Raw genomic sequence first — 24,846 nt, 5'->3', positions numbered from 1 at the left:
ACCAAAGTAGCACAGCAGCTGGTAATGGTGGTGACAATAATGAATGACAGCTGTTCATACTGTGCAGGCCCCAGGAAGGTTGCCCCATGATTCTGCTATGCTTTCCCAGACTTGATAAATAGAGCTTACTTTTGTCTTTTCTGTAGTAGAGATGGTAGCACACTATACTCATAGACTCAAACATATGATGTGTTTTGTCAGTGAGCTCCCAAAACTAAAAGAGGCAGGCATCCTTCTTGCAACAGCAGAAGAAATCAGTTAATATTGTCTTTCAGCTTCTCCCACTGCCTCTTCCATCAGGCCTCAGGAACAAGACCATGCTTTGTCACCTGCCCCACCCATCTCAGGACTGAAGTTGTATGACTTCATGAAAGATGGGATCAATATTGCATGGGACCTCCCTGCTCTACTGGGCACTGAGTGCATAGCAAACATGGTGGCTTTATATTTCATAACATACTTTGGAAAGGTGGTCTGGCATACAATTTGGGAATCACTGTTCTATATATACTTGGTTGTTTTGGCAGTTGGGAAAAGATATGGTAGCACTTTGCATCCAGATTTAGCCTTAAGCTCGTAAATCCTATTCTAGACTCTAGTTTCTTTGTGTAGGGATTGTGCTCAGTTCTCCCAAGATACAGCATTTCAAGGTCAATATTTCAGGCCATGAATCTGACCTGGAAGAAAAAGTGAGGTTACCTGCTTTGAGATAAGCCACGCAGCTGGTTTGAACCTCCCTGAAGATGGGACCACCCTGTGTGAACCTCCTTGAGGATGGAGCCAGCTTTGTTTGGAGTAGAAAAGAGGCAGGGAATACAATTTGGAATCAGTTCCTGGTATGGGCAATAGCTAACTCCATAGTTAGAGGGATCATTACAAAAAGATGGATGCTTTTTGTTAACAACTTTTATATTACTCTATATTACAAAGCCAGCACTGACTGGAGAGGCTAACTCAATAAAGGATTGTAGTTAGGAGCCTCTCACCTTGATCTGCTGGGAAAGGAGAAGGGGTGAAACATGCCTACAACACTTTCCCACTTTGCTTGTTATTGCCCTTCTAATGATTTCACTTTAGAAGCTAAGAGGGATACACCAAATATCTCTCTTAGCTTCTAAAGTGAAATCATTGAATAGAACTCTCTACATTATAGGAACTGTGATAAAGCAGGGTCCACATTTGTGCAAAGAATTCTACTTGTATTCAGATGAATGCACATGCAACCACTGCTCAGGCTTTGTGGTACAACAGGTAGGGACAGCACCTTAAACCCTTGTGTATTCAAGAAAATGATTGAAGAGGACTTAAATAGTAGATCAATGCTGAAAAAGCTGATTGAAATATTGGTTGCACCATCAGTAATGCAGAGATCTAGGAATTATAGTAGCTAACAACTGGCTGGTATCCCCTTGAGAGGTACTGCCCATGGTGTGTGCTTTTTTGTTCAACAGTTGGGATAGTCTTGCAAGCCCATATTTTATCATGTTTTCAAGGAGAGGCAAAATGTGGAGAACTGTAGGATGCTGTTATGTTTCCATTTGCTATTAACATTCTAACATTGTTGTGAAACAGGGAAAATACTTGATGAGCTTTCTGAGTCTTGCGTTGATCTTGAAGAATGTCCAATTTGTGAAGTAAGTGGTCACAGGATTTCCCATGGGAAGAAGATAATTTTGAATGCTGAAAATCCACAACTCTGCCAATCCTGGTAAAATAGTAAACTTTTCTGAATATGAATGGGTGGGCATGGTAAGGAAGGGAAGAGAAGAATTTGCTGTTCCTTCTGTTTGATAATGCAAGTGTTGAGTTAGGATTCCAGCAAGGTTTTCTGAATTCATCTCAGGAGGGCTGACGCAGATGGAACATCAGTGCTTTGTTAGGGTGATTAACCAGGTCAGAGCCATACTTTCTGCTTACAGTGACCTTTCATGGAAGATCCCACCTGACTTTGCTTGCATGGCAGGTCAGAATAATGTCATAAATGACTTCAGTTAACAGGGTGCCAGCGTCTTCATCTAAATTGGTCCAAAACCTCAAGTTGCATGAACTGGCAAACAGTGTTGACATTTCTTTGTAGAATCCCCGTAGTTTTCCTTATCCTTTAGAAGCATAAAAAGGTAAAGGTAAAGGTTTCCCCATGACATGTCTGAATCTAGGGGGCAGTGCTCATCTCCATTTCTTAGCCGAGGGAGCCAGCGTTTGTCCACAGACAGTTTCCATGGCCATGTGGCCAGCATGACTAAGCACTGAAGTGCACGGAATGCTGTTACCTTCCCACCAAAGTGGTACCTTTTTATCTACCTGCATTTGCATGCTTTCAAGCTGCAAGGTTCAAAATGGCAGGAGCTGTGACGAAGCATGGGAGCTCACCCCTCTTGCGGATTCGAACTGTCGACCTTTAAATCAACCAGCCCAGCAGCTCAGCAGTTTAACCCACTGCGCCACTGCATTCCATTAGAATAAAATACATGCATAGAATTAGATATATACTATCTAATTCTATAGGACTGTTTTCATTATTAACTAACTGCACCGGTAGTCTGGAGGCAGCAAGTTGTCCATACCCAGAATGAGAAGCTAATCCAGTTATAAATGGACTGAAACCAGGTCCTAATGCAGTCAGAAAACAGGCAGATAATTATGTGAAATGGGTCAAGAGCACTGCTAGTTATCCAATCTGAAGTGATAAGCAGAGTTTGCAAATGAAGCTCAGTAGAGAAGCATTGGATCCATTTTTAACTCATATTGTCCCACTTGTAAGCCCCAACTTGAATGAGAGTAAAGTTTTCAGAGAAAGCTTACACATTCCCAAGCTTGTGTTCACAAATGAATACTTTAAAATAATGTGCATTTTCCAAAAATACAGATTTTTATGGTTTAATCTATGGGGGAAAGTACACATTTGGGTGCTAGTTTCAACAAGTCTATAGTAAAATATGCACTTTCTTGGTCTGAATGTTGATTGCTTTCAATTAGTTTTATATGTAAATGTTTTATATTGTATTTTTAAGGTTTTCATCTTTGTAAATAACTGAGAGACTGTTGGTTGTTGGATGATATAGAAAAGTAAGCCGCCTAGGAAGGCCTCAGCAATTATAGGCAGACTATAAATATATGTAAATAAATAGAAAAATAAAAGTAATCAAACAAACAATTAAATAAATGATTACAATTGAAAATGAGAACAAGGCAATCTGAGCTTTGAGTTGGAACTCAAGAATTCAGTTTGAACACCTCTGATTCCCTGTCAGTACTTATTGCCCTTTTGGTCACTTGCAGAGATGATGGTTGTTATACAACTTGTTGGCCATTGGCTGTAGGGGCACTATAGTGTAGAAGGGAAGCAAGCAGCTTGCTCTTCTGGTAAGCAGCTGCAGTGGCTAAGTGGGTAGGAAGAGTGGTCAGGGTTCTTTGTTCAAGATTCTGGTGTTCAGTTTTCAACAGGCCCAAATCTCATGGCCACTTTTGTTGGAAGAACAGATTAGTGATATTTATTGAAAAATAATTTAAGAAGAAGTCCCAATCCTGTTCATATGAAGATGCTCTTCATGAGGGTATGCTCTTAATAGATACAATTTTAATTATTCAGCAATACATTTCAAAAAGTTATTATCAGAACCACTTAGGGTAGATGCTACTGCTATTTAGGCTGCATTTCATGTAGGATTTGAGTTTTTAATATTAATAATTTTTTACTCTACAACAAACTTGTATGCATGTGTGTAAATCAATCTTTTAACATGGAAAAAAGATTTCAGAGGAAAGATTCAAAGCAGTTTAAGTAAAGCACCAAACAACCCCAAGTTAACCTCAAGTTAACCTCAGAATAAGCAGAGTACAGTGCTAACCAGCACCATGACGCCACACCATTTCAAGGAATATATAGCTTAAGAGAGAAATTGTCAGCCCATACTATAACTTTCCAAATGCCTGCTAATAATTTATTGTGCAAGCCAATAGGCTGTGAATATTGCTTCTATGCAATTGTGAAATGTTGCAAACTTTATAAATGTCTGCCTCATTAGGGATACATCACTGCATGTAGCCATCACCTAATTTAGATGCCTACACCATCTGTACAAACAATAGAAAAGCATTATTTGTATAACGAATATCCAAAGGAATTTGGAAGCTAAAAGTATGTCATACACCAAATATTACATCAGGATTAAAATAATAAATTATACTGGTCTTGTAACTCAACATATTATCCAAAAATTCTTAGTCACAATAAGGTTATGTTATGTCCAGTGATATAAGTGGATCATATACTCCCCCGCCCCCACACCCAGAATTTCCACAACCTAAGCTCAGTCATCCAATTCCTGTTCAGGATGGAACAAGGCAAATGCACATACAAAGCAAGGCAAAGGAAATCATAGCTAATATGAGGAGAGTCTTGACCTGAAAATCTTTAAATTGGTTTGAGCAGTTTTGACTTATTGCTGGGTTTAGGCAACACAATAACTCACATGCAAGGGCTAAGTAGGGGTTAAGTGTTGTTGTCATTGAACCATAAGTTGTTGTGGAAATTGAGTAATTGTGTGGTCTGAACCCAGTTGCGCTAACAAGCCATGGCATGTCAACCATGAACAATCTGTGAAGAGAACCCATTATTAGTTGGGTGGCATTGTTCTCCATGGGGTATTATTTGGGCTGGTTTCAGACATGATCAACCGCGTTTCAACAACAGTCCATGATTCCACAACAATCCATATTCAACCCTTGAGCACAGAAAACATCAGAGGCAGTATTAGACAGCATCCTGTTCGAACTGGAGCCCTGAATCTTTCATTTTGAGCCCTGAATCCCTGAGACATCCTCTGCAATATCATCCTGCTGTGCATGGACACTGTCTAAAATACAAGGACCCAATGATCTATGTTGCATCAGATCTCTTTGGACTAATTGGCTTTTCGCCCCCACATACTTCACCTCCTGCTACCTTCCCTTGAATCTTTCTGCCTAGATTTTTTTCTCAATTCAAATACCCACCTCCCCTGCCCATAAATCCCATTTTACCCTTTGAAGACAGGGTCCTTTAAAGACACACAGAGAGACTTCATAGAAAATGCAAATTAGCATATACAAATTTGTGCTTTCTATTTTTCTTTTTCATGTTGATCCCATGAGTACCTAGTACAGTCCCTACTTATCATGTTATCAAAACCCTGGCACTGAGATTAAGGGAGTTCCTTGCTGATGAGGCTGGCCTTCCTTGCACTCCCTCTTTTAGCTAGAGGAGGCAGTAGTACACAGGATGAATTGCAGTATTCCTTTGGTATCATCTGTAGGACACACTACAGACTTGGCCTGAGTCTGGACACTTGCTTTAAGAAAGGCAAAGTATTTTATAAGGTTTTGTTAGTGTTCATCTGAATATGCCCACTTTTACCCCAGTCATTTTGTTAAGTGAAGGGTGACACACAGGGGAGGGGGGAATTAGAAGATTTTGTCTATTTTCATTCTTCTTCTTCTTCTTTAGATGATTTTGACTTAGAAGAACAAAACTTCTGATACTTAGTTTTGTTCCTTTCTGTTTAACTCTGTCTTGACCAAACCCTACTGTAAAAACAAGTGGCAAACAAAAATGAAATCCCAAGGACTGATAGACAGAAGTAAAACATGATTGTTACTTGACAGACTAGTTAATGCAATTAGGTGAGAATAAAATATATAAGTTTGGTAGGTAGAGTGAGCAAATACCAGATTAGCCATGGAGAAAAGCCATCACTACCCAGTGTAACAGATAGAGGCATTAATGCAGTTTAGAAATTACCTGTAGGGCTAACACCATTATATTCAGATTATTAAAAGAACAACTATGTTTAACATTAAGATAAAATTTATATTCACATTCATTTTAATTGACTTTTTTATAAATTGTAGATATTTATTAACATTTGTATTAGTGAATGATTTATACTTGACCTGCCATGGCATGGCAGCATCCATGCTGTTTCCAGTAATTTTGGAAGGTATTGAAACTTGTGGGTGCAAGGTTAGCAGCTGCAGCAAAATAGCTGATCAGCAGGGTAGTATGGTCCTACACAGAGGGTAACCTCTCCACAGGCAACCTCTCACATGATTGGGTCCCTTTAAATATCACTAGCAGTTGTCACTGTGAGTTGGTTCATTTGCATTAAAGCAGCTCTTACCCTGTTTGCATTGTATGTACTGTCCTGGTGCTATCAGAATTGAGAACAAGCATTTGAATGCTGTTGGTACCAATACTGCTACTCTTGTCTCACTGGAATAATATTACCATCAGAATATTAAACAATCCTGCATTACTGTTTTAACTTGACCATGTCCAAGTGAGGTTCTATGTGTTTCAGCAGAATGACAGCAACACTTTTAAGGAGGAAATCACTTCCTCTACATTCTGTTCCTGCACAGAATTGTATGTAGTCACAAAAAGAAACAAACTCTTTGAAGAAGCTGAAAACAATGATGAAAAACATAAAGGTGATGATGTAACATTTGTATTCAGATACTTGTTTTGATGCATGTATGCATCTTTTAAGGAAATTTTAAGAAGGTGCCACCTTGCCTGATTTATACGAAACTATCTGTTTCATTGCCCAGCATTTCTGTACCAAAAAGCACAGTGAATGTGTAACTTGTCTCTGGAATAGATGTTTCTGTACTTGTAGTTAAGTCATAACACAGGCACTCATGTTAAAATCTAAATATAAATTGATTTTTAAAAGGTTAAATAGGAGCACCTTCAAGAAAGAACTGAGTTTCTGGAGAAAATAATCACATTAAGAGCCAGTGTGGCTAGTTGTTAAGAGTACTAGACTCAGGATATCCTGGTTCTGGTCCCCACTCTACCATGGAGCCCACTGGATGACTTTGGGCCAGTCAAAGACCCTTAGCCCAACCTACCTCACAGGGTTGTTGTTGGAAGATTAAGACTGAGAGGAGTCAGAGAATTATGTCAGCCTCCCTGAATTCTTTGAAAGGAAAAAAGACAGGCTACAAATATACTAAATAAAAAAAATGCACTCAACATAAAAGAAAAACTTAAAAACCTGAAAGAGCAGCACACAGCAACCCTGTTCCTTCTGTGGTTAAGCCCTGGTTATGAGTTCAGAAAAGCTACTAGTGAAGACAAGATTTAAATATTATATTATACTATACTATAAGATTATGAATAAATGAATAAATAAAACTATTTTTCCCAGTTAGCAATACTTTCTCTGTCTGGTTGCTTGGTAATGGAAGTAAATCATTTTTGCAGGCAAGTTGCTGTTTACAAACATGTTATGAACTATAGTAATTTTGAGAACTATTAAACTGTTAACAGTGTTTTTCTAACTGTATAACTTTTGATTTTTTTTTTCTTTTAGCCATTGTGAAGGACAAAATTTGACATGTCAAGCATGTGAGTTTGACAAAATCATGATAACCACAACTGTTTCTCCAGAAGATGAGGTGACACATGAATATTCTTGCAGCAAAATGATGGATCTTGCCATGTTGATGGATGGTTCCAGTAAACTTTCTGAGAATGATTTTGAGCAGTTGAAAGCATTCATAATTGGCATGATAGAAAAACTCCACATTTCTCAAAAACGAATTCGCCTGTCGATATTAGAATACCGCACTGGTTCACACATTTATCTTGGCCTCAAAGATATTAAAAAGCCATCACAAATGAGAAGCATTGTCCAAAATATAAAATACCCTGGTGGAGATGTTGCCTCTGCAACTGAAGTACTTAAATATGTTGTGTTCCATGTGTTTGGGAAGGCTCCACGGACTAATGCTGCCAGAATTGCTGTATTATTTACAGCTAGCAAGGATCCAAAGAGAATTCAAACTATCTTTCCACTTTTGAGAAAGAAGAAAATCACTGTAATACCAGTTGGACTTGGACCACACATAAGCACTGAACAAATTGAACTAATTGAAAATCAGTCACCTGAGAATAAGGCTTTCATAATGAACAGTGTGCTCCAGTTAAGAGAACATAGAGATGAAATAATTAATTACTTCTGTGGTCTTGTGCCTGAAGTAAGTGCTTTATTAAGTGCAACAAAAACCCCTACTGCAACTCTTCCAAGTATCCCTCCTGTATTAACAAAAGCATTCCCAACTGAACATTTTATTCACAAGACCATTGATATTATTTTTTTAATTGAAGGATCTGCCAAAATTGGCAAGGAAAATTTCAACTTGATCAAAGAATTTATTGCCCGCACAATCAGAGCAATGGATATAGGAAAAGAAACTATTCATGTTACAATTATACAGTACTCATTCACAACCACTGTGGAGTATTCCTTCAATGGCAACCAGTCAAAAGAAGTTCTGATTAAGAGGGTACAGGAAATTGAATATCATGGAGGGAATGCTACTAACACTGGAAAAGCTCTCAATTTTGTCTCTGAACATACATTTACCACAAGTAGTAGGGGAAGAGGGCAAGTGCCACATTTTGTGTACATGGTGACTGCAAACCCTGCCACAGATACTATCACTCGCCAACCTTCTGATATTAATGTTATTCCAATTGGCATAGCACCTAATGCAAATATTGAAGAACTCAATATTTTAAGCCAGCCACGTGCTCCAATCATCCTGAAAGGGTATAACAAACTCATCCAAGAAGGACCTGACTTGGTACTAAAAACCTGTTGCTTAAGGGAAGGTAATGTCTTTCTTTTTTACTTAGGGCTAGGGAAAGTGTACTTTAAAAATCTTGCTATATATGTCTTGAGAACACTTTTTTAAAAAAATACATGCATTTCTTCCAACCAAGACTGTGGAACTATCCTCCCTAAAATACCATAAGTTGTTGTTTGAGACATACAGAATTCAAGGTGATATGACAGTACCATTATCATACTGTTTGTTTCTGTTCTACTGTTGCTTCTCATTAAACAGGCTTATTTATTTGGATGCCTTTTTATATTTCTTTCAAAAATTTACAAACCTGTTTGCACAGGTCTATGTAATTTACAAACCAGATCAGAGGAAATACCTTTCTGAAACCTGTATTTTTAGAGTATTCATCTTCAAACTGATCTTCAAATCCTGTGCTTGTTCAGAGTTTAACAGAGAAGCTTATTCAGTGAAAAGAGCAGTGATGGCACAAGGCTTCCTTAAAAGACAGCTTGCCTACAGTGCTGAATAAATCTCTGTAGTGCTCTAATACTCTAGTTCTCTAGTGCTCTAATGAAATTAGGCATGTCCAGCTATCAGGTAGTGCAGAAATGTTATATATAAACAAATCAGTAAATATTCACTGTTTATACAAGCTGACAACAAGGCCCCAAATCTGAACTGGCTGTGCACCCTAAAACTGTTCTGCAATGCTGAGCTATTCTGTGGGGGTTGTGCAGGGATCCTTTGCAAGGCAAACTGACATGAAGTGTTTTCTACATTTGAAAAAAAAAAAAAACCCTAATGTAAATGAGATTTTCAGAAAGGGTTCAGAGGAGGGCAAACAAGATGATCCAGGGTCTGGAAACTAAGAGGCTGAGAGAGCTGGGCATGTTTACCCTCTAGAAGAGAAGACTACAAGGGGATATAATAGCACTCTACAAGTACCTCAAAGGCTGCTACAAAGAGGAAGGAAAAGACCTCTTACCACTGCAGAGCACAAAGGATTCAGGCTAGACACTGGAAAAAGCTTCCTGTCAGGGCAATATGCCAATGGAACCAATTGCGAAGAAAGGTTGTGGGCTCTCCTACATTGGAGTCATTAAAGGAGAAACTGAACAGTCTATCTGAGTGGGATGGTGTGACGTGGTGTCCTGCACCAACAGGATGTTGGACCCAGTATTTATTTTTATTATTTATTAAAACATTTCTTTGCCGCCCCATTCGCCGAAGCCTCGGGGCGGCTCACAACATAAAGTTAAAATACAAAAAAAAAAGAAAAAAAAGTAGCCTTCTTGGCCCCTTCTCACCCTACCATTCTATGAATCTAGTTATTACATTTCTGTACCATCCAATAGCCAACATTCTCTGGGTAGTTCAGAAAAATCAAAATCCTAGGATACAGCATGACCAAACATAATATAAGACCTTTAGAAATTTAAAAAATTTAAAACCACAGAGAGGCAAGATGTGTGCCCACTCCCCATATAGAAGGATGATGGGTCAAAGCTTCTGGGGGATCACAAGTCGATCAACCCTGCTCTAAAGAAAACTATTCTAAACATCTTGTGTCTATCTGTGAAGACATGATTGTTTGGCAGCTGCTTCACATAAAAATCTGTAAGAGTTATAAACCTTTAAATATTTTCCTTGCTTGAATAATTCTCAGGAACGTGCAATAAGCCAATGGATGTAATATTTCTTCTGGATGGAACCACAAATGTTAATGAATTGCAATTTGAGGAAATGAAGCAGTTTGTGAAAGCATTTATTGAGCACACTGATGTAGGTGAGTACCACATATTCACTCATTTTAGAGGTTTGGGTCCACTTCATTCTGTTCATGAGGGAGCCTTGATTCTGATTGTTCAAAACACTGAAGCAGTGTGGGTTTAAACAAGAAATAATCAGTATTCTAAAGCAAGGTAACCCAATTCTCAATCTTCTAAAAAATGAGAGACCTAAGAAATATATATTAAAGAATATATCTGGAATTCTGAGGTTACTTGGTTCATAGAGACTCAGTTCACAAATAACAGTGGCAAAGCATGACTTAATTAACAAATAATTTGTGGAGTTTCTGTACCACCACCATTCTGAATATGAAACTTCTGAATGGCCTGACTTGTGAACATGGACGCCATAAGTGGGATTGCATAACATGCCAATCTGTTGTGGGTGATAATCCATCATGGATGGGGAGAGGTGCTTTTGATGGAAATGCAAAGGCAGAGCAGTTGTGAGAACTGCAGCAAATACGAGCAAATTTATTTATTTATGTATTTATTTATTTAAAACATTTCTATGCCGCCCCCATTGCAACAAAGCCCCGGGGCAGTTCACAAATAGCATGACTGCCTCCAAGGTCTCTATTTCAGACAGAATGACATATTCCTCTGATGCCGGAGAACAAAGAAAAATGTCAGGTGAACATATTGAAGGAAAGTGGAGAAGCCTGGGCAGGGGAGAGTGTAACAGCCTGTCAGAGCAAGGCAGGAGTTGATGCATCTGTTGCTGAGAATAGAAGCTAGATGGCTGCAGCAGCTCCTGAAGCTGCCACTCATCCAGGAGCTTCTGTTGTGACTGCAAAGAGGAGCATTAAGGTCACGATATTGGGTTAGGACATAGAAACAGAGCGAGTCAGAAGGGGCCTCCCAGGTCATCTGACCCTTGGCTCCAGCTGGCTCCGCTTACAACATGCCCACCATGTGCATGTCTAGCTTATCTTTGAACACCCTCACCGATAAGGCTTCAAGCACCACCCAAGGAAACCATTCCATATCCTCGGGGTCCTAACTGTCAGGAAGTGCTTCCCGGCATCTAAAAGGAACCTTAGTTCACTGCGTTTTGCTCCATTGAAGCGTGTCCGGCCTTCCTCTGCAGGGGAGAACAGGTCTCTACCCACCTCCGTGTGACACCCCTCACATACAGATCCCCTCTGAGTCTGCTCTTCTCCATGCTGAAGAGACCCAGTTCCCTCAGTCTCACCTGATGCGGCACCAACCTTTGGCCCTACGCTGCACTAACTCTAACCTGGCTATATCCTTCCTGTAATGAGGGGCCCAAACCTGAATACAATACTTCAGTTGTGGGTGCACCAGAGTCATATAGAGTGGTAGTAACACCTTTCTCAATCTAGAAGCCACACTTCTGGCTACGCAAACAAGGGTGGCGTTCGCCCTCTTAACCACCCCATCACAGTCCTGATTCAGTCAACCAGGACCTCGAGGTCCCTTTCGCAAGTGCTGCTCTCCAGCCACTTGTCCTCTAAGCTGTACTTATGACAGCTATTCCTATGCCCCAAGTGCAAGACCTTGCACTTATCCACATTGAACACCATCCTGTTGTCTCCTGCCCACTTCCATAGCCTGTCCAGATCCTTTTGGATCTGGAGTACCTGCTCCTCAGTTGTGGTCACTGTCCCGGTTTTAGTATTGTCTGCGAATTTGATCAGCAGACTGTTCACCCCTTCTTCCATGTCGTTAATGAAAAGATTAAACAGAGCCCTGGGGGACCCTGCTTGTCACTGGCCACCATCCCGATGATTCCCCACTGAGGGTTACCCTCTGGTTTCAGTCAGTCAACCATGCCCTAATCCATCGGACAGAGCATTGCTAATAAGGTGGGGAAACTTCTCAGTTTCTCAACCAGGACATCATGGGGCACTTTGTCAAAGGCCTTGCTGAAATCCAGGTAAACCACATCCACTGCATCCCCTCCATCTAGCCACCTCGAAACCTTGTCGTAGACTTCCACAAGGTTTGTCTGGCAGGACCTGTTTTTGCGGAAGCCGTGTTGTGTGGCTGCCAGCCTCCATTCTCTATCTAGTGTCACTAGATCTCCCTCTATTATGAGCCTTTCCATTGTCTTTCCTACAATGGACGTAAGGCTAACCAGTCTATAATTCCCCATGTCCTTCCTACTACCCTATTTGAACATTGGGGCCACTGACGCCACCCTCCAGTCCTCTGGAACTTCACCCATTCTCCACGAGGCCTCAAAAATGGAGGCCAGCGGGCGTGAAAGAACCCCTGCCAACTCTTGAACTACTCTTGGGTGTAACCCATCAGGGCCTGGTGCCTTTGTAATGTCCAATGCCCTAAGGAGCCCCTCGACTTCAAGGGGGGGGTGACTCTAATCTGTGCCCCTAAGTCCCCGGCCTCATCTAATCTCCCATGCGGATCTCCCCCGTCCTGCTTTGGGGAGAACACAGAGGCAAAATAGTGATCTGTGTCTGTTCCCTCGTATCAGTCACTGGATCTCCTTCCTCCTTATTTGTGGTCCCACTACTTGTCACCTCTTCCTCTTCCTATTTATACGCGGAAAGAAACCCTTTTTGTTGATATTCTTGGCAAGTCTCAGCTCGTAATCAGCCTTAGCCTTGCGAAGGATCCTTCTGCAACGGGCTTCCTCCTCCCAATATACCCTTTTGTCTATTTTGTCCAGTACCCATTTGCTATGGAGGTTCCACTTGCATGTAATCCTTCTAACCACCTCCTTTGGCATCCATGGCGATGCTCTCCTCTGCCTCCCCACCTTATTAATTAGAGGTATCGTCAAACCCTGCTGCACATACCCATTCCCCTGGTCTCAAAGCAAAGGATGGAGTGATCACTCGCTTCCAGAGCTCCCCTAATCTGTACCTCAAGTATCAGCTCCAGGGTCATCCAGGGTCTCAAGCTGACCTAGAGGGCGATAACCTACCCCAACTGTCAGGTCCCTTTCCCTGTCAAAATCCCTAAATTTCACTCAGACTGCCTCTACCAAATCCCCATCTGTGCTGCATTCTATCTCACTGCATCCTATCCCTTCCCTGACATATAAAGTCCCCATCCCTCTTTTCCTTCCTGTCCTTTCTAAACAGGTGATACCCCTCTATATTTACATTCCAGTCTTGCCTTTCATCCCACCAAGTTTCCTCCTATTCCCAGGAGAGCTTCAAGCTCTTCCTGCTTATTTATTTATATTGTGATTTATAGCCTACCTTTTTTCTACAAAGGGCTCAAGGCAGCTTACATCATCTCTCCTCCTCCATCTTATCCCCACAAAAACAACCCTGTGAGGTAGGTTGGGCTGAGAGTCTGTGACTGGCCCAAAGTCACCCAGTTGGCTCCATGGCTGAGCGGGGACTAGAACCCAGATCCTCTGAGTCCAATCCCATGCTCTTAATCACTACACTACACTTATTACCCATGCTTCTAGCATTAGTGTACATGCACCTCAACTCCTTCCCACCACTTTCTTTGGAGTCCCCAGCCTCCTCCTTCCTCCCATCTTCCCTGATATCTGGCCTCTCTTTGTAGGAGTCCTGTCAGTCCCTGTAGTACCTCTAAAACCCTGGTCCCAGTGCAAACAAGTTTCTGGGGGGTCTGAACCCACTTCCTCCCCGGCCCCCTGGCTCAGTTTAAAGTCTTCCGGACAAAGCTTGCTTGAGCATTTACAAAGGACTTTTCCCCCATCCTTGTGAGGTGCAACCCATCCCTTGCCAGAAGTCCATTGGCAAGAAACCGGGTGCCGTGGTCAAGGAACCCGAAGTGTTCCTTCTGGCACTACACCCTAAGCCAGTTGTTTACCTCGGTGACCCTCCTATCTCTGACTGGCCCAAATCCCCGGACTGGTAAGACAGCTGAGAAGGCCACTTGGGCCTTTAGGTCCCTGAGTTTCTTCCCCAAGGCCTTGAAGTCCCTGACGATCCTGACCATACCCTGCCTGGCTATGTCATTTGTCCCCACATTGATCACCAGAAACAGCAGGTGACCCATTTAGCAAACAAGATTCTCCACTCCATCCTTCACATGCCAGATGCATGCACCCAGCTGGCAACAGACCTCCTTCACCTCAAGGTCAGGGCGGCACACCGCCGCCTCCGTACCCCTCAGCAGCAAGTCCCCGACGATGATCACCCGCTGCTCTCTCTACCCAGTGGTGAAAGGCAGCCATGCCCTGGCCCTTGCCTCTCCTGCAGTGGCCCCCTTGCCACCTGTGGTCCCAGGCTGGGGGTTCTGCTGGTCCCCCAAGGCCTCATCAGCCCCAGCCTCCCCAAGTGGAGAGAACCTGTTTCCCAGCTCCAGATCTGCGCCAGGAGAAAGAGGAGGCTGTGCTGGCCTCCTCCTCCTGTGGATGGTATGCCTCCATGTGTCCCCAGCTGTTCCTCCTGGGGCCCCTCCCTCAACCCTCTGTCTGGAGGGGAACTGCTCCCAGGGGGCCAAGAGAGCTCTCTCAGCCGTCAGGCACCTCACCTCCTCCTCCAGGAGGGTCACCAGCTTGCACCAAGGGCAAGTGTATCTCTGCCTCTCCTGGGGGAGAAGGACGAACATGTCGCAGCTGTCACAGTGGACAGCAACACCCGTGACTCCCACCAAGGTCATCTCCTGGTCTGCTATTGGGAACCCTTCAGAGACCCTACCGTGGTCTCCTGCCTTGTCTCTCCTGCAGTATTCCTTACTTGCCCAGTTCTCCCAGACAAAAATCCACACACACACACAAGGATAAAATAAAAATTTAAAATGGAGGAAAAAAACAAAACCAAAACCAAAAACAACAACAACAACAACAACAAAACCCTGCCCCCAGGGAAGGGAGTTCCTGGGCAGCCTGGGCCACAGCTAAGGTCCGCAGACAAGGGACAACGCCTTATAAGCCTCTCAAGCTGGTGGCCTCACCCCCCCTGCTTCCTCCTGGCCCCTCTACCTTCTCTGGCCCCGCCTCCCTTCCTCTCTGCTGCTCCTGTCCCTCTGCTCCTCTGCCCAGCTCCTACCTTGTCTTCACCAGTCCCCAAGCCACCCTCACCACTCTCCTACCCTCTGCCGCTCTGCCAAGAGGCAAGAGTCAAAAGGACATCACAAGAAACTGGTGTGTGGAAATCACATAACAGTGCTATCTCTCTCTGTGGATTCTAGAAACCAAATGTACCATGTTGAAATACCACAAAAGGATTTGGACAACACAACAAACATACAAGGGTAAAATAATCAATGTGTCATGCAAACTCATCCATAGTGCCAGACTTTGTATGTCATGAATAACTCTGATAAAGCTGTTAACAAAGAAACATAGAAACAGAGTGAGTCAGAAGAGTCTCCCGGGCCATCTAGTCTGACCTCCGGCACCAGCCGGCTCCGCTCACGACATGCCCACCATGTGCATGTCCAGCCTATTCTTGAACACCCGTACTGATGGGGCCTCAACAACCTCTCGTGGTAGCCCATTCCACACCCTCGGGGTCCTAACTGTCAGGAAATGCTTCCTGGCATCCAAATGGAACCAAATGGAATCAGTAGACTGTTCACCCCTTTGATCAGTAGACTGTTCTGTTAAGAAGCTACGTATTCAGAATAGAATGCTTTATGCACTGCAACCATTTGTGGATCAATTTACCTATGATTTACTACTGTGACATTCAAATTAGGCCTGAGCCAATAAGGCTGTGACAATTTTGTAGGAAAAAAAAAGACACTCTGGTTACTGCTCAATAAACAAAGCAATGTTCAAGCAATGAATGCATGAATGTGCATGTAGGTAAGATATAAGGAGACAACAAGGGATTAAAAAAGGATTTGTGGGGCATATTACTAATAATATTGAGACCATCAGTTTAAAAAAATACATCAAAAGTAGGATACAGGGTATGGGGGCTGTTGGTCCTCTGGGCAAAAAGAGAATTAAAGGATTAATAACCAAGACTAAGAAGATTATGAGAAGCTAAATGAACTATTTGAATCTTTTTTCACATCAGAAAATGGAGGGCAAATACATGTGTCTGAATGGATAGTCTCATACAAGTGGAACTGATACAACATTGGAAAAGAGAATTGAAGTTGTAGATCTTATTAACAATTTGTAAAGAAACAAATCAGATTGTCTAGACAGTGTGCACCCAAAAGTTTTTAAAGAACCCATATGTGAAATGTTCATCTTCCAACAAAATATTAAAAATTTCCCTAAGGTCAGCTTCTGTACCTGAGATAACATAATGCCCTAAAAAGCAGGAGGGGTGTCTGGGGAGATTGGAAAATTACAGGCTAGTTAATTTAATATCTGGTCAGCATAAATTGGTGAAAAGCTTCAGCAAAAACAAATTAGAAGGATAAGCCTTGCCAAAGAAGAATCAGTATGGATTCTCCAAAGTCCTTTTGTTTATCTCAGCTTTTGATAAAATCCCACAGCAAGCTCCTAAGTAAATTTAACAGTCAAGCAATAATTAAGGAGTTACTTTTATTTATTTATATTTATTTGTTATTTTTTCCTGCCAGAATGTCTCCCACAGTAGCTTACAAATTGCCTGCAAACTTGCAGTCGAAAGAATATGACCTAGAATGAAAAGGGATTGAGAGGGAGGAAGAAAAAGTAAATTCAAGCACTAGATACTTATTTGCACAGTTGAGCAGGACATGAATGCAGTGGAAGGAAGATTGTTCCTTTTTCTTCTTCCTTCTATTGCCTCAGCAGTGACAGTTGTTAGCAGAAGGGAAGGAACAATTATAGTCTATAATCTATAATTGGATAGATAATTGAAATTGTCAGCTTCAGTGTATAGCTGCTGTGGTTAGGGCAGATTCCATGTTGATGAGTATTAGTTAAGGAATTAAAAGTAAACTGTCAATATCACAGTGCTTTTACACAAATCAGTGTGTCAACCACACTTGAAGTATCATGTACAATACTGTGTACAGTTACCACTCTCTAAAAAGGATTTTAGTACTGAAAAAGTACAGTAAGAGGCAGCCAAAATAATAAGGGAATGGAGAGTTATGAAAAGAAGACATCATTTCTTCAACACCCCGCCCCATGAATGTGACTTAGTGATGGTTCCCTTATCTAAAAGCATCACTTGAATTTTGCCACCATCATTGCTGAAGTCTGACCACATTAACCATTTTATTCCTTTAAAAATCTTGTTGTTTCCCTCCTAGGCCCTACTACAACTCAACTAGCAGTGCTTCAGTATGGAAAAGTGAGTACTTTGGAAATTTCATGGAATGTACCCCAACAGAAAGCATATCTTTTGTCTGCAGTGAACTCAATTCATCAAAGAGAGAAAGGTCCCAGCAAACTAGGTATGCGATTGCTTCTTCTGTGGTGAGGGGGCAGGGAGAAATTTATGCAGTTCAGTTACAAGATTTTGTATTGTGCTGACTATATGTGTATTTGCATCCTTTTCCTTCCTCTTCCATAAGATAATACGATGTAGATGTGAACTAACAGAAATTAAAAAAAAATACAATCCAAAGTTCATCTAACTGCTTTTAGAAAGCTCAAGGCCACAAACAGTATTGCTTAGACTGCAGCGCAGTCCAAAGTTCCTGTGCTGGTGGCCACTGAGTATTGGTGTAACATTGGCATCCAATCCACTTCTTCGCAGAACATTTGACAGCAAAATTGCAGTACTAAACAGTATAGAATGTGGAAATGGTGACTCCCCCAGTTTGAGCTTCAGCAGTGAGACTGGTAGAAAACTGTCCAAACTTTCTGCTCAGCAGTAGTCATGACAGAATCTAGAAGGAAGAAATAAGCAGGACTAGAACCCACAGAGTAGCATTTCTAATATTTCCTCATAGTGGCACAAGATCATAGGACTTTTGCTACCTTCCTAGGTTGAGTGTAGGTATATTCTTAAAGCTCATCCAAGCTACCTTTCACAAAAGAATTTTCACTATCAGTACATTTTATCCTGTCCTGCTGCCTGAATGCATCCATTTCAGGCCTATGTGATGCTTCTGTAAAACAACTGACTTTATAGCAGAGTTGCAAAAAGTTCCTATCAGACTCCTCTGGGCCAGTGATTTTTCAATCTTTCCACAGTTGGGGACCAGCAAAAACAGGAAAACTGCCTTGGGGGCCACTGAGGCAGAAACAAAATGCACCATACACATAATACAGTATTCTGTGTATTAGTTTCCAAAACAATACCAAAACAAATCAAAACAAAATCTCCAAAATGACTAGAAACCAAGGAACAAAAAAATGCAAAAAAACAACCAAAAAAAAAAACCAAAATAACAAAATTGGTGCAGTGTGGCTCCCACTGAGTCATCTCTCCTCTTCCTGTCCCCATGGCAGCACTGATGTACCCCCCACGAACAGGATGCCAACCGAGGAAGAGGTAGTGGAGCACAATCAGTTTCCCTGCCAGTCTGTGAGAAGCAGGATGTGGCCCCCTTTCAGAGCAGCAGGAAATCTCTTGCAGACCAGTGCTGGTCAGTGGACTGTGGCTGAAAACCACTACTCAAGGCAACCCACCTATGAAACAGTGTCACAACTAAGCACTTGTATTTTAGGGATTCTTTGTGGACTAGACAGAAAAAAACTAGTCCAAAACTAGTTTTGGATCCAAAATTGGCTGCTAAATTGGGCACAGAGTGCTCATCAATGGCACTTTCTCAAATTAGATGGCGATAACTAGTGGGGTGCCACAGGGTTCAGTCCTGGGCCCAGTGCTCTTCAACATCTTTATTAATGATTTAGATGAGGAGGTACAGGGAAAGATAATCATATTTGCAGATGATACAAAATTGAGTGGAATAGCAAGCACCGTAGAGGACAGAATGAAGATCCAGGGCAATCTTGATAAACTTGAATGCTGGGCTAAAAGCAACAAAAAGATTCAGTAAGAAGAAATGCCAAGTCCTCCACATACAAAAAAGAAACCAAATGCTTCAATACAAGATGCATTTTTTCAGCTCAAAAGAACTGAAAAAAAGACCTTGCAGTAATTGTGGACAATAGGATAAATGACTAAATATGAGCCAACAATGTAATGCAGCTGCCAAAAGGGCAAATGCTATTTTGGGATGCATTAATAGAAGTATAACCTCCAAATCACGAGAAGTAATAGTTCCCCTATACTCTCTAGTCAGACCTTTCTGGAATATTGTGTTCAGTTCTGGGCACCAAGCTTTAAGAAAGATGCAGAAAAATTAGGAAACGGTCCAGAGGTGGGCAGCAAAAATGATCCAGGGTTTGGAAACATTTCCCTGTGAGGAGAGCCTGGAGAACTGGGCATGTTCAGCCTTGAGAAAAGAAGACTGAGGGAAGTCATGATATCTTATAAGTACCTCAGAGACTGTCACAAAGAAGAAAGTCAAGATCTCTTCTTGCTGATACCAGAATACACAGGACACAGAATGATCAAATCAAGTTGTGACAACCCAGATTCAGGCTTGATATCACAAAAACTTTCCTCACTGTCAGAGCTACACAAGACAGCAAGTAGTTGCCTAGACAGGTCATGGGCTGTCCCACACTGGAGACATTCATTAAGAAACTGGACAGCCATCTAAGTGGGATGGTGTAAATTGGTGTCCTGCAACAGCAGGGGGTTGGACCTGATGGCCTTCATGGCCTCTTCCAACTCTACTATTCTATGATTCATTAAAAATTCCATCTGTGGAAGAAGAATTTTACTTATTCTGAATTATTAATTAGTTCCATTATTGTGAGAGCCCTGCTATTTCCTTAGATTTTCGCCGAACCATGTCCCCCATCATCTTATAAAAATAGAAACTAAGAGAACTATCACAAAATATACTAGGGCTGGGCTCTTCGGCCCTCTTTAATTTGAGTCCTGAGTGGAAGGCCCAAGAAAAGTCCCAGCAAACCATTTAAGCTTATACCATTTATGGATTTTCTTAAATATTATTAGTTTGGGACCCAAACTACCCTATGTACAAGCAGGAAGCACTTTCATTCATCTTGCTTTCTGACAGCAGCTGAAAGTGTCAAATTTAATTGCATTCCACCCAACCCCCACCAGGAGCAGCAGGGAAGGGCAGATACTAAAGTGAGAGGAGGATTGGTCAAGTCCCTGTGCATGTGTAGAACACCATGCATGGCTTGCTGGATACCACCCATAATATTTTTGGACTGGAAAATACAGTGTATCTGGCAGCAGCCTAGTATCAAGGCCCCACAGGAACAAAGGAGTATCCAGGTTTTTGGATCCTTGGCCTACTTTTTAGTATAGAGAGTTTATTACTGTGTAAAAATGAGAAATGAAACCTGACTTCTATAGTTCACTGGAGGATTGGCCATGATTGTTTTTTCAGCCTGGAGAAATAATAATAATAATGATAAACAAACAGATGGTTGAGAAGACCCTGACAGGTTCTTTGTAAATGCAATAATCTCCTTCATGTGGATAAATTAATTAATCCTTCTATATAATGCATGCAGCAAGGGATGACAGAATGCCACACAAGGCTGCCTTATGCTGGGTCAGACCACTGGGTCCATCTGCCAGGTCTGAGTAGGTTGGTTCACCAGGATTTCTGGTGGAGCACTTTTCTGGCCTGTGAACTGGGCCTTTTGGCTGGAGATGCCAGGAATTCCATCGTAGCTCTTCAGCATGCAACAGACATTGACTATGAGTATCAATCCCAAACCTGGAGGACACATGATGGCCCCAAAGTAAGGAAGTGGTGAGGAAGTTATGCATGATTGTTGAGAAAAATTTAATTGACAATTGGAAACCACTGAGGGCTGATACAGAAGTAAAATTAGCTGTTGCTAAACTAAGGATAAGGGATTTGGAATGGGATGCAGAATCCTGGGCTCCCTCCAGTCCCTTGCCTCTCATGTAAATTCTACCTTCTCATCTCTCTCTTGGTACAGTATTAGGTCTGTCTTTACTCAGGGACACTCAAAAATAGCTTTTGGAGCCCAACTATTTTATAGTACTGATGAATCTTATCTGAATTTTTATTGATGATGCTATGCTAGGACTCACCAAATGGTTTTTCTGACTAGCTTCTATCAACTGGATTGTATTTCTTTATGCATTAATTATACATTGGTGCCTTGGCTCACGAATGCCTTGGTTCACAACCAAATTGGGTCACAAACAAAAATTTCATGAAAATTTTGACTTAGGTCACCAACTCCGCATTGGGTGGCAACCAAGATCACGGCCATCTCCCCACGCCCCCAAGTGGGGAGATGGCCACAATCGCAATTGTGTTTGTACAGGGAAGCTGTGCGTGATCACGGGTGCACTCCTGCAGGAAAGATGGGTGGAATCTCAGCCATCTCCCCCCCCCCCACCGCCAACCAGCATGATCGCGGCCATCTCCCCATCCCCCCACCCCAAGTGGGGAGATGGCCATGATCACAGTTGCGTTCGTGCAGGAAAGATATAGAGGAGCTGATGACAGAAGAACTTGCTGAACTCGAGTGAGCAGCAGAAGGCACTTGCTGAGGAGGATTCCCCTGAGGAGGACAGGGAGGAGGTTAGCAGTGATGTGATACAATCCATTATGAAAAAATGGAATGAGTGCCAGGATTTCTTTGAGAAGCACCACCCCAACATAACTGTAACAAACAGTGTTGAAACTTATGAACGATAACGTGGTCTCTCATTTCCGGAGGGTTATGCAGCCTAGGGAAAACAAGTGACTATAGACAGATTTTTCACCAAAATTGACACTACAGCTAAGAGACAAAGAAGAGAGGGAACCCCTCTTCCCAATGTCCTTACAGAGAGGGACTCTCCCTCAAAACAATACCCACCCCCACCTAGGTTAGTGTTCTCCGCTGTACTGTACAGTACTTTGTTTCAAATTTTTCTGATTAAAAAAAATAGCTACAGAATGGATTAACCTTATTTACATCGAATCTTATGGGGAAATTCGACTTGGTCACAACCAACTTGAGTCACAACCAGAGTGGTGGAATGGATTAAGTTCGTGAGCCAAGGTACCACTGTATTTATAGCCCACCCTTGTTCCTTCCAAGAAATTCAAAGTAGCTTTCATAATTCTTTCCCCTCAATCTTATCCTCACAACACCAGCCCTCTGAGGTAGGTTGGGCTGACAGTTTGTGACTGGCCCAAAGTCACCCACTGAGCTCCAATGAGGGGGACTAGAACTCAGATCTCTTGAGTGCCAGCCCTGCATTCTTAAGCATAACATCACAATGGCTCTCTTAATCTCACAGTAAAGGGGAATACATTTTCCCTTTCACAATCCTTAAAGGGAACTTTGGTTTAAGCTTTTCAATATACAAACTTTTCAATTTTAACTGGTTTATTAATTTTAATTGCATACTGATAGGCTGGACATGCACATGGTAAGCATGTTATAAGTGGAGTCAGCTGGAGACGGGAGTTAGACTAGATGGCCCAGGAGGCCCCTTCTGACTCGTTCTGTTTCTATGTTTCTATATCGTGAATTGGTGGGAAGCCCTGATGAAGGGATAATGAATCTAAAGTAAGTTAGATCTACATCCATGGTTCCAACTTGTCCACTGGATGACACTCAAAATATTTTGGCACCTGAGACAACAAATCTCATGTTTCCCCTCCTAGCCGAAGGAGTAATAACATAATAGTAACCTTTTTTAAAAAAGTGATGGCCATGTTTAACAGGTTAACATTTTTGACCAGTGCATTTGTAATTACTGCAGAAGTGGATCTTCCTGTCAGGCATCTGTTGCTCTATCTAATGCAAATTCTTTTTTCTGAGGAAGTATTCTGTAAGTGTTCGTGAAGAAAGGCCTCTGGAGGCTCATGCTTCTTTGGTCAAAACCATTGAGGAAGTGCTATTGGAACCCTGGAGATCATTTTAATATGGTGATTTGTGGTTAAGCCAGGAATCTCTGCTTTGTCGAATGGACCTTCCTCTGGTAAACCATGCAACATCCTAAAATGATTTAATATTTTATTTCTCATTTGAGAGGGACACATACACGAGAGAGAGAGAAAGAGAGGGGGGGGGGAATAGCTGTTAATGGACAGCTATGAAAGGATATTCATCATTCTTGTTTGTTTCCCTGCTACTTAGAAACATAGAAACATAGTGAGTCAGAAGGGGTCTCCTGGGCCATCTAGTCTGACCCCTGGCTCCTGCCAGCTCCACTCATTTAAAACGCAACATGGGGTTGTCCAATCTTTCATTAAATGCCCTCACTGATGGAGCCTCTGCCACCCTCTATGAAAGATCATTCCATATCCTAGGGGTCCTAACTGTCAGTACTTCCTGACATCCAACCTGAAACCCAGTTCCTTGAGCTTTGCCCCATTGTATCGTGTCCTGTCCTCACCACTGAGGAGCACAGTGCATGACCCTCTACCTTGTGACACCCCTTACATACCTATATGTGCACAGATTAGGGGCACAGATTAGAGTCACCCCCCTTGAAGTCGAGGGGCTCCTCAGGGCATTGGACATTACAAAGGTGCCAGGCCCTGACGGGTTACACCCGAGAGTACTTAGAGAGTTGGCAGGGGTTCTCTCATGCCCACTGGCCTCCATTTTTGAGGCCTCATGGAGAACGGGTGAAGTTTCAGAGGACTGGAGGGTGGCATCAGTGGTCCCAATTTTCAAAAAGGGTAGTAGAAGGGACATGGGGAATTATAGACCGGTTAGCCTTACGTCCATTGTAGGAAAAACACTGGAAAGGCTCATAATAGAGAGAGATCTAGTGATGCTAGATAGGGAAGGGAGGCTGACAGCCACACAATACGGCTTCCGCAAAAACAGGTCCTGTCAGACAAACCTTGTGGAATTCTATGACAAGGTTTCGAGATGGCTAGATGGAGGGGATGCAGTGGATGTGGTATACATGGATTTCAGCAAGGCCCCATGATATCCTGGTGGAGAAACTGAGGAGTTTTGGGATACACAAAAGCACTGTCCGGTGGATTAGGGCATGGTTGACTGACTGAAAGCAGAAGGTAACCAAGTGGGGAATCATCAGGATGGCGGCCAATGACAAGTGGGGTCCCCCAGGGCTCTGCCTGGGGCCAATCCTGTTTATTCTTTTCATCAATGACATGGAAGAAGGGGTGAACAGTCTGCTGATCAAATTCGCAGACGACACTAAAACTGGAGCAGTGGCCACAACTGAGGAGCAGGTACTCCAGATCGAAAAGGATCTGGACAGACTATGGAAGTGGGCAGGAGACAACAGGATGGCATTCAATGCAGACAAGTGCTAGATCTTGCACTTGGGGCATAGGAATAGCTGTCATAAGTACAGATTAGGTGACAAGTGGCTGGAGAGCAGCACTTGTGAAAGGGACCTCGGGGTACTGGTTGACTGCAGGCTTAACATGAGTCAGCAGTGTGATGTGGTGGTCAAGAGGGTGAACGCCACCCTTGGTTGCATAGCCAGTAGTGTGGCTTCTAGATCAAGAGAGGTATTACTACCACTCTATACAACTCTGGTGCGCCCGCAACTGGAGTATTGTGGTCAGTTTTGGGCCCCTCATTAGAGAAAGGATATAGCCAGGTTAGAGT

The 24,846-nt window shown here is 42.4% G+C and overlaps 1 protein-coding gene across 1 annotated transcript in view; it reads left to right on the top strand.

Annotated features, from left to right (window-relative positions):
• LOC123017098 (von Willebrand factor-like) overlaps window positions 1-24,846 on the top strand; it is a 251,520-nt gene that overhangs the window by 141,009 nt on the left and 85,665 nt on the right. The window contains exons 24-27 of the mRNA XM_044418233.1: window positions 1,573-1,708; window positions 7,356-8,659; window positions 10,283-10,402; window positions 17,526-17,669. Coding sequence (XP_044274168.1) covers window positions 1,573-1,708; window positions 7,356-8,659; window positions 10,283-10,402; window positions 17,526-17,669 — 1,704 coding nt within the window. The remainder of the gene's footprint in view (window positions 1-1,572; window positions 1,709-7,355; window positions 8,660-10,282; window positions 10,403-17,525; window positions 17,670-24,846) is intronic.

The sequence above is a fragment of the Varanus komodoensis genome, unplaced genomic scaffold (assembly GCF_004798865.1).
Source record: "Varanus komodoensis strain SLA01 unplaced genomic scaffold, ASM479886v1 scaffold9, whole genome shotgun sequence".
NCBI classification, from domain to species: Eukaryota; Metazoa; Chordata; class Lepidosauria; order Squamata; family Varanidae; genus Varanus; species Varanus komodoensis.
This window is presented reverse-complemented; position numbering and strand designations above follow the sequence as displayed.